The 13,462-nt window shown below is 53.1% G+C and overlaps 1 protein-coding gene across 1 annotated transcript in view; it reads left to right on the top strand.

Moving 5' to 3' along the window:
* Kiaa0930 (KIAA0930 ortholog) overlaps positions 1-9,261 on the top strand; it is a 41,911-nt gene extending 32,650 nt beyond the window's left edge. Inside the window, exons 3-10 of the mRNA XM_045151986.1 lie at positions 115-240; positions 323-400; positions 657-758; positions 2,873-3,013; positions 3,623-3,817; positions 6,290-6,452; positions 7,543-7,701; positions 8,105-9,261. Coding sequence (XP_045007921.1) covers positions 115-240; positions 323-400; positions 657-758; positions 2,873-3,013; positions 3,623-3,817; positions 6,290-6,452; positions 7,543-7,701; positions 8,105-8,145 — 1,005 coding nt within the window. The 3' untranslated portion in view covers positions 8,146-9,261. The remainder of the gene's footprint in view (positions 1-114; positions 241-322; positions 401-656; positions 759-2,872; positions 3,014-3,622; positions 3,818-6,289; positions 6,453-7,542; positions 7,702-8,104) is intronic.
* Positions 9,262-13,462: the final 4,201 nt, after the last annotated feature.

The raw sequence follows: 13,462 nt of genomic DNA, 5'->3' as shown, positions 1-13,462 counted from the left end.
GGAAGGGAGGAAGTCTCGTCCCCATTAATGTCTCCAGTGCAGAGGTCAGTGTGAGGACGTGGGGGTGGAGGGCCACCGTGGGCACCGGACACTGAGTTCCCTCCGGTGCTGCAGGTGCCGGAGGCCGAGCCTGAGGTGGAGGTGGAGGTGTATCGGCGGGACTCCAAGAAGCTGCCGGGCCTGGGAGACCCGGACATTGACTGGGAAGAGAGCGTCTGCCTAAACCTCATCCTGCAGAAGGTATGAGGCCTGGCAGCATGGGCGGTCCACAGTGTGAGAGCGAAAGCAACGCCCATGCACACCGGCCTGTGCTCTCTCCTAGCTGGACTACATGGTGACCTGTGCAGTGTGCACGCGTGCCGATGGAGGGGACATCCACATCCACAGGAAGAAGTCCCAGGTGAGCCCTGCTGTGGGAGCATCCGGCCTCCCAGCGGCCTGGCCGCCTGCTGCCTGTGTTGGAAGGATGTTTCCTCCTCACTTAATTGCCCTTAAGGCAAGGGGTCCGTTCTAGGGGTCTCGAATCCTGTGTCCATCAAGGAGCACGCAGCCAGTCTCCCCCCACCCCTGCAACCAGCTTCTCCAGTGTAGAGGGAGGGCCATATGGCCTGCGGTGGCTTTGGGCCTCTCAGCTGATAACATTTGCTTTCTTTCAGCAAGTGTTTGCATCCCCCAGCAAACACCCCATGGACAGCAAAGGGGAAGAGTCCAAGATGAGCTATCCCAACATCTTCTTCATGATCGACAGCTTTGAGGAGGTGAGCACTGGCCACTCCTGCTCCCCTTCCTGTCTGGGGGCTGGGGCTGGGTCTGAGCAGTGACCTGTGGCTTCCCAGGAGCCATCTGGTGGAGGAGGGAGGGGTCTGCATGTAGGCCAGCACAGCTCCCCATCTTCCCAGTGTTTGACTTGGGACAGGCGTGTTCTCCTCGCTTGCTTGAAGCTCATTTTCTTTATCTGTAAAGTGACCGTGGTGACTGGGGCACTTCAGGGTTGGTGACTGACTTGAGCAGGAGAGTGGATCATAAACACGGCCAGTGCTGCCTGGGCAGGAAGAGCCCTTATTTCTTTGTGCTGTGAACTCTCAATCCTCTTGCCTCAGCCTCCTGAGTGCTGGGGATCCCAGGTGTGCCCCTGGCTCAAAATGGTACATTTAAAAAAAATTTTTATTAGCCTTTTCCATGATTATAAAAAAAAATCCCATGGTAATTCCCTCCCTCCCTCCCCACTTTCCCCTTTGAAATTCCATTCTCCATCATATTACCTCCCCATCACAATCATTGTACTTACATATATACAATATCAACCTATTAAGTACCCTCCTCCCTTCCTTTCTCTTCATTTTATGTCTCCTTTTTAACTTACTGGCCTCTGCTACTAAGTATTTGCATTCTCACGCAGAAGCCCAATCACCTGTAGCTAGTATCTACATATGAGAGAGAACATGTGGCGCTTGGCTTTCTGGGCCTGGGTTACCTCACTTAGTATAATCCTTTCCAGGTCCATCCATTTTTCTGCAAATTTCATAACTTCATTTTTCTTTACTGCTGAGTAGAACTCCATTGTATAAATGTGCCACATCTTCATTATCCACTCATCAGTTGAGGGACATTTAGCCTGGTTCCATTTCCCAGCTATTATAAATTGAGCAGCAATAAACATGGTTGAGCACGTATTTCTAAGGAAATGAGATGAGTCCTTTGGATATATGCCTAGGAGTGCTATAGCTGGGTCATATGGTAGATCAATCTTTAGCTGTTTTAGGAACCTCCACACTGATTTCCACAATGGCTGGACCAGATTGCATTCCCACCAGCAGTGTAGAAGTGTTCCTCTTTTTCCACATCCCCGCCAACATTTATGATTATTTGTTTTCATGATGGTGGCCAATCTGACAGGAGTGAGATGGTATCTCAATGTAGTTTTAATCTGCATTTCTCTGATGGCTAGTGACGTAGAACTTTTTTTAGATTCTTATATGCCATTCGTATTTCTTCCTTTGAGAACTCTCTATTTAGCTCCATAGCCCATTTTTTGATTGGCTTGTTTGATTCCTTATTATTTAACTTTTTGAGTTCTTTGTATATCCTAGATATTAATCCTCTATCAGATATATAGCTGGCGAAGATTTTTTCCCATTCTGTAGGTTGCCTCTTTGCTTTTTTTACTGTGTCCTTTGCAGAGCAAAATCTTTGTAATTTCATGAGGTCCCAGTGATTAATCTGTGGTTTTATTGCCTGAGCAATTGGGGTTGTATTCAGAAAGTCTTTGCCAAGACCAACATGTTGAAGGGTTTCCCCTACTTTTTCCTCTAGCAGTTTCAGAGTTTCAGGTCTGATGTTAAGGTCTTTAATCCATTTGGACTTAATTCTTGAGCATGGAGAGAGAGAAGAATCTATTTTCATCCTTCTACAGATATATATCCAGTTTTCCCAACACCATTTGCTGAAGAGGCTGTCTTTTCTCCAATGAGTATTTGGGGCATTTTTATCGAATATCAGGTGGCTATAGCTACTTGGGCTTACATCTGGGTCCTCTATTCTGTTCCACTGATCTGCATGTCTGTTTTTGTGCCAGTACCATGCTGTTTTTGTTACTATGGCTCTGTAGTATAGGTTAAAATCAGGTATTGTGATACCACTAGCCTTATTTTTGTTGCTCAGTATTATTATAGATATTTGAGATTTTTTGTGATTCCAAATGAATTTTTGGATTGTTTTTTCTATTTCCATGAAGAATGCTTTTGGAATTTTGATAGGGATTGCATTAAATGTGTAGATTGCTTTTGGTAAGATTGCCATTCAAAATGGCAGGTTTTAAGAGAGGTGACAGCGTTGCCACTCAGTGTTCCTGACTCTTCGTTACGCCCCTCAGGTGTTTAGTGACATGACTGTGGGGGAAGGAGAGATGGTCTGCGTAGAGCTGGTGGCCAGCGACAAAACCAACACGTTCCAGGGTGTCATCTTCCAGGGCTCCATCCGCTACGAGGCGCTCAAGAAGGTGTATGACAACCGCGTGAGTGTGGAGCAGCCACAGCCCCCTTGTCGCTGCGTCCTGGGCGCTTTGTGCCTGTGTGTGCTGTGAGCGCCCCGCCTCGGCACCCGCTGCGCCTCTGGTCCACGCTTGCCTTCGGCTCCTTCTTTATCTTTGGCCCAGCTCACCTGCATCCATGTAAGGTGCAAGCAGGGGCTTCCCACGCAGCAGCCCCCCGGGGTGAGAGCTAATGGTGCACTCGGCTCCCTGTACCACAAGCCCTTTGCTGCCCGGGGCCTGGTGCTGGGGACACTCCTGAAACTGGACCCTGACTAACTTGGCCGAGGGAAGAGACCAGGTGGACAGGCCACGCTGTCCTGCTGCTGGTGTCATACTGATGCCAGCCCCGGCCTGGCCTGGGGTGGGGTGGGACAGCCCCTCCGGGTCCTGGTGGAGCTCGTGCACCTTCCTGTCCGTGCTGTGGGTGCTCACGGTGAGAAGAGCCCTGGTCGGGGATCCCGAACACAGCCCTGGACGGCCCCTGTCTGCTCATGGGCAGCCCTCAGGATGGTCACCTTGCCTGCTTGGACCCTGGGAGGGACCCGTGGAGCCAGCCCCACCCTGACTCACTGTACTTTTTGCCTGCCACAGGTGAGTGTGGCTGCTCGCATGGCTCAGAAGATGTCATTTGGTTTCTACAAGTACAACAACATGGAATTTGTGCGCATGAAGGGTCCCCAGGGCAAGGGCCATGCTGAGATGGCAGTGAGCCGTGTGTCCACAGGTGACACATCCCCCTGTGGCACTGAAGAGGATTCCAGCCCAGCTTCCCCCATGCACGAGCGGGTAAGGGCCTCACAGCTGGGGAGAGACCTTCTGTCCCATGGATTCCCTCCTTTGTCTCCCTCACCTCCCAGTCCCTGGGTGAGGGGTCCCATCTCCCCACCCTCACCCCCATGTACACCACCATTGCTGAGGTTCAGAGAGGGAAGGTGACTTGCCCAAGGTCACCCGGCAGGCTGGTGCTGAGTTCTGAGGGTTGTGGATAGATTGAGTGAGGAGCTGGGCTCTGTCCTGGTGCCTCCTGAGTGTGCCTGCTGGGCTGCTATGGCCACTGTCAGAGAGAGGCGAGGGGGAGTTGGCCTGCCTACTGCCCCATCAGGATGGCCAGTGTGCACAAAGGCCTTGGGATCACCCAGCTCTTCTCCATGCCTGGCCACTTGTTTTCAGGAGTTGCAGCCATTGTCAGGAGCCCACAGGCAGGCGAAAGAATTGCTGTCCAAAGACTTGGACATCCAGCTACAGGTCAGGTGCCTCTCAGGTCTCACCACTGAGTCTTGAGCCTTGCTCTTTCTGAGCTTTCAGTATATCCATCTGCAAAGCTGAGGCCAGTGGCCTTATTGTAGACCCCTGGTCCAGGCATGAGAGTGGTTCCACCCACTGGGTGCTATGTCTCGCCTGGGTCTCTCTGCTCAGAGCCTGAGTAAGTCATTGCACTCACTTGCGGGCCAGCCCTTGTCTCGGAACCCTTATGGGCTTGGTCCAGGTTCTGCTGCCCATTAGACCTTGGCAAAGCCTCCTCTTCTCTGAGCTCTGTTCTCTCACTTATGGATTGAGAACCTGAGTCCCGAAAGGTGAGAGCCTAGGAGGCCTCTTGCTGGGTAGGTCTCGGCCCTGAGAAGGGTCTCCCAAGTGGCAGCTGAAATGATTACTGTCTGCTGCTGACAGTTCCTGGAGAGGTGACTCTTAGGCACAGCTCCTGGGGACCTGAGATGAGTTTGTCTGTCAGGTCACCTCTGTTGAAGGCTGGGGCGCAGTGCCCGCTGGCCAGCTGTGGCTGGCTGTCCTCCTAAGGACCAGCCTTCTTTCTTTCGGGATCTTCTATGATCAGTGTGTTTGATAAACCAGGCGAGATGGAGACACACTCCTGGGGCCTGTTGTATGTGAGGTGGGCATGGCTGGTGTTCTAAGTTCTGGTCTCAGACCAGGGGCCTAATTCCACCTGGCTGTGCCTTGTGCACCTGAAAAGATGTGTGCTTGTGACAGTCCTGGGGAAGATGTGGCCAGGGACCCCAGGCTGCGGGGACAAAGCCGGGTGCTGAATGTTTACTGAGTGACCACAGGCACATCACCAGACCCCCTCCCAAGCCTCAGTTTCCCCATCTGCCAAGTAGGAGTGGCCATGAGGGATGAGAAGCCCGGCTCCATGCTGCAGGAAGGCCTGGCATCCAGGGGAAGGGTTGTGGGATCCCCAGCCCCCGCCCGCGGCCCTGGTGCACATCGCCACTCGCCCCATCCTCGGGGCTCACTCGTAGCCAGGACACAACAAATGAAGACTGTGTGTATTGTGGTTTCTGGTGTTTGTTTTTATCTTTTAAAACCTTCCCTGGCTTGTGGGAGAACCACTTGGAGCCCAGCAGCCGCCGGACTTTGGTGGATATCGGAGCTGTGACGAGGGAGCCGATGGGCCTCCGGACGTCTGGGTCCCTGCAGCTCCGATTCTTGTTTGCATGGGGAGGAGGGAGGAGATGGGCCTGGTTCCCTCTGCCTGGAACGCCCTTCCCCCCCTTCTTCACCTGGCGAACTCCTCCTCGTCCTTCAAGACTCAGCTCAAGTGGGCTTCCTGTGAGGGGCCTCCCCTGACACCCCTCCTTCTCTGTGCTGCATCCGGGGCTTCCCTTTCTGTCTCAGAACCAGCATGCAGTCTGTGCCTGTCACCCCCAGCAGACTGTGAGCTCCTCGAGGGCAGGGACCTGTGTCTAAGCCTGTCTTCACCCACCTCACCCCAAGTGGGTGTGGAGAACGTTGGTGATAGGCACCAGACATGCTTGGGAGAGGGAGAGGTGGGTAGAGAGCTGCTCATGGATGCGGCTGGAGGCAAGGGCAGGGCCCTGGGGGCTGGGAGACATTGGCGGGGGTGACCTGGGGTGCAGCCCCGGTCCTGCCACTGTTGTGCTGGGCGGCTTTAAGCAGGTCTGGGTTGCTCTCCTGCCTGGATTTGCTCATCAGTCAGATGGGCCAGCATGAGCCCTTGGGTGTGGTTGATGTGGTGTAGCTAAGTTCCTGAGGCCCTCAGCAGCCCCTCCCTGGGATTGAGAACTGGAGAAACAGTCCTTTGGTTTGGTGGCTGCTCCTTCCCCCTCAGACAGCACTGGCAGTGGGAATTCTGCCAGTCTTGAGGGCCCACGGCCCCTAGCTGGGGTTCATAGCCATAGCCCCAATCCCTGCTTAGGCTTGGTTTGAAGACAGGACATGAGGGTCTTTGGCCCATGGTGAGCCATGCTCGCGCTGCTTTGTGATTTGGCCCCTTGTTCCCAGGTGACCTCCTTCAGCACCCCTCCCACCCCGGAGCGGAATAACCGGCCAGCCTTCTTCTCCCCGTCCCTCAAGAGGAAGGTGCCTCGAAACCGCATCGCAGAAATGAAGAAATCCCACTCAGCCAACGACAGTGAAGAGTTCTTCCGGGAGGAAGACGGAGGAGGTGACGAGTCCCGTCCCCCTGTCTCCTCATCTAGACGAGTGCCCCTCTCTCCTCTGCTCCTCGGTTGGCTCATTCACACAGCAGCATTCAGAGAGTGGTGCCCTGTGATCTGGGCACGGGGATAGTGCAGGGACCAGACAGTGGCGTGCTCTCGCAGGCTCCGGTCTCCCCTAGCCTGCAGAAGCCTTTGCTGGCCCCACTGAGGCCCATGCTGTGGGTCTGGCTGCTCAGCCCAGGGCCTGGCTCTGGCTTCCCTGTGGTCCGCGGAACCAGCTGCCCTTCCTCTTGAGTGTCCATTGTGGGCGGTCCTCAGGGTTGTCCTGCCTGTTTCTTGCTCTCGGGTGAGTCACCTTGGCTCACATCTCTTCCCCTTGGGCTCCAGCCACTGGCTCCCTGATGTTTCTGCCCAGAGATCCCCAAGACCCTTGGTTCCACCGGTCCATGTGCTCCCTGCACACTGTCCCCTTCCCAGCATCCTTGCAGTCAGTGAGTTGGGCTGGGATACACGAGTCTTCCATCTTATGGCCGGGGGGTCAGGGGTTGGGGGTGGGACCCCTGACCACTCCAGCCATCCTCAGGGAGAGTGGTGGTGGTGGAGGCCGGCTGGGAACTCTGGTGCACCCTGCTGGGAAGATCTGGGGACACCCTCTGTCCTCAGGGATGCCAGTGCCAGGCCAGCTCCATGTGCGTTTGTTTCTTAGAGGAAGGGTCTTACTCTAGGTCAGGCTGACCTGGAATTCACTATGTAGCCTCAGGGTGGCCTCGAACTCATGGCAATCCTCCTACCTCTGCCTCCCGAGTGCTGGGATTAAAGGCGTGCGCCTCCACGCCCGGCCCATGTGCGTTTTTTTGAGAGAATGGAAGAATGAAAGCTTCACTGAGGTTGACATGAGTGTCTTCCAGATGGGGCCCAGGAAGAGGTGGGCCCTGGTGGTTAGGAAAGGTTGAGGGCCAGGTGGCGGCACTCAGGTGTGAAGGCCTGGGGACCTTTGTGTGCAGCTGGATGTGATGTCAGCTGGAGGGAGCAGTGTCCTCCTGCTGCTCCCCCAGGTTTCCCTGGAGGGTGCCAACCTGAATTTCTCCTCTCCAGCCGACCTGCACAATGCTACCAATCTACGGTCTCGATCCCTGTCTGGCACGGGACGGTCCCTGGTCGGGTCCTGGCTGAAGCTGAACCGAACCGATGGCAACTTCCTTCTCTATGCACACTTGACCTATGTCACCTTGCCGCTGCACCGGATCTTGACAGGTAGTGGTGGCATGATGGGAAGACCCCCTGATGGGCAGCTGACTCAAGAGTCGAGAGTGGCCCTCGATTGTCCTGGGGGCACGCCCTTTCCCACACCCCAGATGGGCTGTAGCTTCCAGAGCTTGTACACCTCCCCGCGTGCGTGGCTGTAGGCCTTGGGCTTGTAGCTCACCGCTCAGCCACTGCGCTGGGTGGTGGCACTGTGGGGTGAGCTCCAGGCCCTGCTCCTGGGGGGAGCCCCTTCACTCAGCCTCCGCGGGGCTCTGCAGCTGCGCCTGCCCTCTGCTCATCTGGGAGGGCGAGCGGGTGGGCCCCTGTAGCCTTGTGAGGCCTTCATCGAGTGCTTGGCTCCCTCCTAAGAGGGGCCATTTTGGCCGTGGCACAACATCCTGCTTGTCCCTAGACATCCTGGAAGTGCGGCAGAAGCCCATCCTGATGACCTAGTGTGCGTGGAGCCCGCACGGAGCCCCGGCCCTGCCTGGCCCTGGGAGTGCTGCCAAGTGCCTACCTGTCACCGCCATCGCCACGGGGTCTTCTATGACAAGCCAGCGCCGGAGCCACAGCCAGGCGGGGCCACTGGACTCCCTGGGCCAGGGCCAACTCCATGAACACCAGCCCAAACTGAAGTGCCTCGTCTTCCTCCCTTGCTGGCTCTGCCCCCATGCTGTGCCCTTGCCCGGCCCCTCCACCCATCCTGGAGAACCCTCTGCACCCCAAATTGGCCACAGAGCACGAGGAGTCGCCAGCTTCCAGAATGTGCCCAGCTGCTGTCTGACCAGCAGGGAAAAGGCACCTGCTGGGGCCCTCAGCCAGTCCACCTGTCCACACTCCTTCCTCAAAATCAGTTGACGATTTTGTACTGCAGTACTGGTGAATTTCAGTGCCGAAGTCAGTTCCAATTTGTCTGTCTTTAGTCACCACTTTGACACAGCGGGTTCCGGCCAGGAGAATGTGAGCTGCTTGGCAGCTTCCTGGGCTGGAAATACCTCCCCCATGCCAGTTCCTGACCGGCCTCGACCTCGTGCTGAGCAGGCCCTGATCCCCCAGAATGGCCTTTGCTTCCAGCCAAAGAACACCACCACACACGCCTCCACCGGGGACACCTCGCACTGGCCTGGCTGGAGGGTTCTGAGGGCAGGTGGGAGGGCACTTCTGCTGCTGAGGGGTGTCTGATGGGGACTGGCCAGAATGTTCTAGGCAGAGCCATGCTGGCGTGGAGTTGGCACCACTTCTCTGCCCTGGTTTCCTGGAGCCTGTTCTCTTTGGCTAGTGTGCTGGTCCTGTCTCTGACCAGCTCCCTAGGCAGAGGAGTGGGCACTGCACCGGGGGTTATGAACAGCCCGAGGGCAGCACACTGTGCTTTTGTGAGCTGAGGCCTTCCCTGCCCACCTGGCATTAACTGGAAGCTGGGCCTTCTTTTTCTTTTGGGTTTGACATCCTGGAAGACTTGGGCAGGAGCACATCTCCATCTGGCTCCATTCTGTGGGCTCTGGGCTTGGGGACTTTGGGGTTTTCTCCAGATTTTGTATGTTGTTATTAAAAGCGAGCTATTGCATTTCATTCTGCCTCAGTTTGCCCACCTGTACCATGGGGCTAATACCACCTACCTCAGTGAAGTCTCCAGGGTTCAAGTGCATGGCTGGCCCAGTCGGGGTACAGTCAGTCATTCTGCATAGCTCCGGTTGGGTGTTTAGTAAGGTTAGGGGTTAGTTAGCTGACTGAGGCTCACCTCCCTGCCACTGTGGAATCACTTCTGAAGAGACGAGTGGTGGGTGTACTCACACACTGGCATTGCTCAGCACCCAGCTCACGAGGAGCACAGATTCCTGTTCTAACCAGTGTCTTGGGGCAGCAGGGTCAGGTCTTGCCTCAGGATGTCAGCAGAACCTCAGGGCCAAGGGCATGGTCCAGCCATCCTGGACACTGTTTCTTCTGCAAGAGCACAAAGGCTCTTCCCAAGTTTGCGTGTGGGGGGGCGGTTGCTGAGTACACTTACTCCCTCAGCAAACATTTGTCCCTGGTCAGAAACTCAGGACCTTAGATCTTGGGGTGAATGCAACCTGATGTCTTCTGTGGAAGGGTGAGGTGGTACTAGACTGATGGGAAGCCCCTTCTCCAAAGCCAGGCTGGCCCAGCAGTTGAAGCTCGGCCATGCACTGGCTCTTTGGAGCTGGGGAAACAGGACCCTGTACTGCTGCTTCCCGGGCTTGGGCAGGGAGGGCGTGGAGCGGGTGCAGGGCGGCTCGACTCTGTAATGTCTTAACAATGTGCACACCATCCCTAACCTTACTTCCATGGTTTTTCCATTGTATGGGCAGGAGAGCAGCCAAATAGGCTGAGCTGCCCAGCACTGAGCCACAAGCAGTGGTGACAGAAGGCAAACTGGGGGCAGTCTCAGTCAGTTACACTGGAGGGCCACAGCTGCCGTTCTCTTCGTAAATCCTCCACGTTCTGATAGTGGATTGAAAACATGCTCAGAGGCACCTACTCTTGGGGCTGGTAAGCTGTCACTCTGATGTCCTTTCAAGCAGACAGCAGAGAGCCAGGCATGGTGGCCCATGTCTGCAGTCCCAGCGTTCAGGAGGCTGAGGCAGGGGATTGAGAGCTCCAGGCCTGGCTGGAGCTCTACACAGCAAGATCCTGACTTACAATTGCAGAGTAACAAGTGACCGAATCCTAGCGTCCTACATGGGCTCACCGACTGCACTGTCACTTCCTGAAGGCTGTCTTTGATTTTTCTGGGAACAAGCCTGACTCTCGTACAATACAGGACGACCAGAGCATGCATTCATGTTGATGAAAGTTGAAATTAAAGTTCAGTTTTCCTTTGAGGAAACTTGAGTCAATTCTTATGACAGTAGAAGGTTTTTTTTTGTTTTTTGTTTTTTTTTAAAGGAATGCCATGATCTCTCTGTACTTGTCACCATTTAGATCTTGCAGTACTGGAAGGTTCAGGGTGTTTGTCTTGTCTTCTGAGGTCTTACTGGAATCCTAGCTAGCTATATGAAAGGCTTTCCCCAGAAGTCTTATTTAAAACACAGGAAGTGGAACAGCAGTCAGAGGAACAGAAGGAAGCAGAAGGCCCATGTTGTGGGTTTTCTGATGAAGATCTGTTAACGTTCTTATGCTTTTTAAGGACCCATAAAAAACTGTCTTACAGACCAAAGTGGAGTTAGGCTTCTGTCCCAATGCAGTGTGGTAGCAATAGGATGCAGGCATGTTCCTGAAGTTGGGGTTTTCCTCACCCCCCAAATCCAACTACAATCAATCTATTTTTGTTGTTATAACCCGACTAGTGAGTAGACTTTTGAAAGACGAAGGAAAACTTTTTAATGTCTAGGTTCCAGTTCTAGGCGTTTGGTGTTCTCTGCTTGAACTGTGAGGATGTGTGTTAGACAGCATCACGTGGCGTTTTAAATTGTTGGCATCTTTATCCTAGTCTGCCAGCTTGCTTTTGACCAGAGCGGACTTTACTCTGACAGCTTCTCTTCCGTTTTCCAGGTTAGCAGGACTTGTGTTTAGTTTCCTATTATGCCCAGGGTGCTCCCACATCTTGAGCTGTCTGCTCCACTATGCTGCTCAAAGCATTGCATTTCTTACCTTTCTTCTTTCCCTCCCTTTTCCTTCCTGTTTCCTTCCTTTGACAGGATTTCATGCAGCTCAAGCTGGCCTTGAGCTTCCTATGTGGCTAAGGATGGCTTCTAAACCTCGGATCCTCCTGCCTCCACCTGCTGAGGGCCAAGATTATAGGTGTGTGCCACCATGCATGGGTATTTTGTGCTGGGGTTGGAGCCCAGAGCTCTGTGCATTCAGGCAAGCCTTCTACCAGCTGAGCTGGGTCTCCAGCTCTTTCGACAGGAAGTTTCGCTGCAAGAAGCAGTCTTAACAGTCTCCAAACTCATTTTATGTAGGAGAGTGATCAAATCTGCAAAACTGCCGAGATCTTTTCTTGCTACTTTGAAACTTGACTTGTGTTTTCTACAATACATGTTTTCACTAAGATACTGCAGGGCATGCACTGTACGTGGTAGTGTGCTAACTGCAAGCGCTATTGCCCCAAACACCCCGCTAACCGATAAACCAGCCTCCACACCGAACAGCGCACCTCTAGGCAGATTTGCAGGTGGTGTGAGCTTAGCTTTTGTGATATTTGTGTTTCTCTGCAGTATTAAATATAAAAGTTATTTTTCTTCTTCTTTCCTCCAATCTGTACCTAGTTGTTTCCAAAATATACATTTGAGGTTAATTACAGACACTATAGCTAAGCAATAGCATAAGGATTGAGCTTTAAATTTGCCCCAGAGTCCTTAAAAATTTTTTTTTGGGGGGGGGGAGCTTTTCCAGAAGACACTAGTTTGAAATTGGACACGTTGAGCTGAAAGAAATTATCCTATGAGGCTGGGCATGGTGGCGCGAATCTTTAATCTCAGCACTTAGGAGGCAGAGGTAGGAGAATCGCTATGACTTGGAGGCCATGTTGGGACTATAGAGTGAATTACAGGTCCATCTTGGCCAGGGTGAAACCCTGCCATGAAAAAAATAAATAAATAAATAAATTACTCTATGCTGTCAATTACTGGCCAGTGGAGAATCTGAGGGGACAGTGACCAGGTTGGTAAGGTGTTTGCAGAGTTGAATCACAAGATGCCTTTTGGCCCAGCTCTCAGCCCGCATGGCGTTAGCGTACACCTTTGCAGTACTCTGTTGTGGAAACTCCCTCTGTAGTGGCCCTTATGGCAGTGGGAAGATGGGAGGGTCTAAGTAAGCTATCTGGCCTCTGAAAGATGAAGGTTGGGCCAAGCCTTCCCTACCGTCTGGCACCTCTGCCTCTATGTGGAATGCTGAGCAGACAGGTGTTTTCTGCCCGATCTTCCCAGAGCCTGCCATCAGCACAGGATCGCCATAGGTGCAGTGTCATGGTCACCTTTTATGTACGAGTCTTTAAAACGCACCAAAGGAACTTACAAGGTAATGAACACAAGGACTACAATACCACAGTTAGACTAGAAATGAGAAAGGGTCAGGGAGGAATCCTGTAAGAACTGCCTTAGCAACACCAGACTCAGGTTTTCTGACCCAACACCCACGGGCTGACTATAGAGGTTGCTTAGCAGGTAAGCCAGGCCTTCCTCCTTGCTAACTACATCAAACCTACTTAAGTGGCTGGGTAGTTCTTTCAAAGTTCTGCACACCAGGGGCTGGAGAGATGGCTTAGTGGTTAGGCGCTTGCCTGTGAAGCCTAAGGACCCCGGTTCAAGGCTCGGTTCCCCAGGTCCCATGTTAGCCAGATGCACAAGTGGGCGCACGCATCTGGAGTTTGTTTGCAGAGGCTGGAAGCCCGGGCGCGCCCATTCTCTCTCTCTCCCTCTATCTGTCTTTCTATGTCTGTCGCTCTCAAATAAATAAATAATTAAAAAAAAAAGTTCTGCACACCAAACATCCTTGATAGATTCTGGAGAAGTCTATCTTGGAAGCTGCCTGTAATACCCTTACTCCAGTTGCTAGCCTGCTACAGAAAGCAGTTTGGTTGCTGTAAGTCTTGAACCTTCCAGAGTGAAAAATGACACAACAGCTAGAAAATTTACACAGGAGGAAAGACTTGGGTTGGGGTAATGGTGTCTTTTTCTTGCTTTCACAGAATTGCTTCCTAACAGTTTCTATGTATGCCAGCAGGCTAATGAGTTTTTTTCCTTCTCTATGTGGGTCTTTGATTTTGAAATCTGACTTTAATAAAACAACTGGGTTGCTATAGTTTCTAGTG

The sequence above is a fragment of the Jaculus jaculus genome, chromosome 6 (assembly GCF_020740685.1).
Source record: "Jaculus jaculus isolate mJacJac1 chromosome 6, mJacJac1.mat.Y.cur, whole genome shotgun sequence".
Taxonomy (NCBI): Eukaryota; Metazoa; Chordata; class Mammalia; order Rodentia; family Dipodidae; genus Jaculus; species Jaculus jaculus.
The sequence above is the reverse complement of the archived record's forward strand: the minus strand, read 5'-3'. Positions and strand labels throughout refer to the sequence as shown.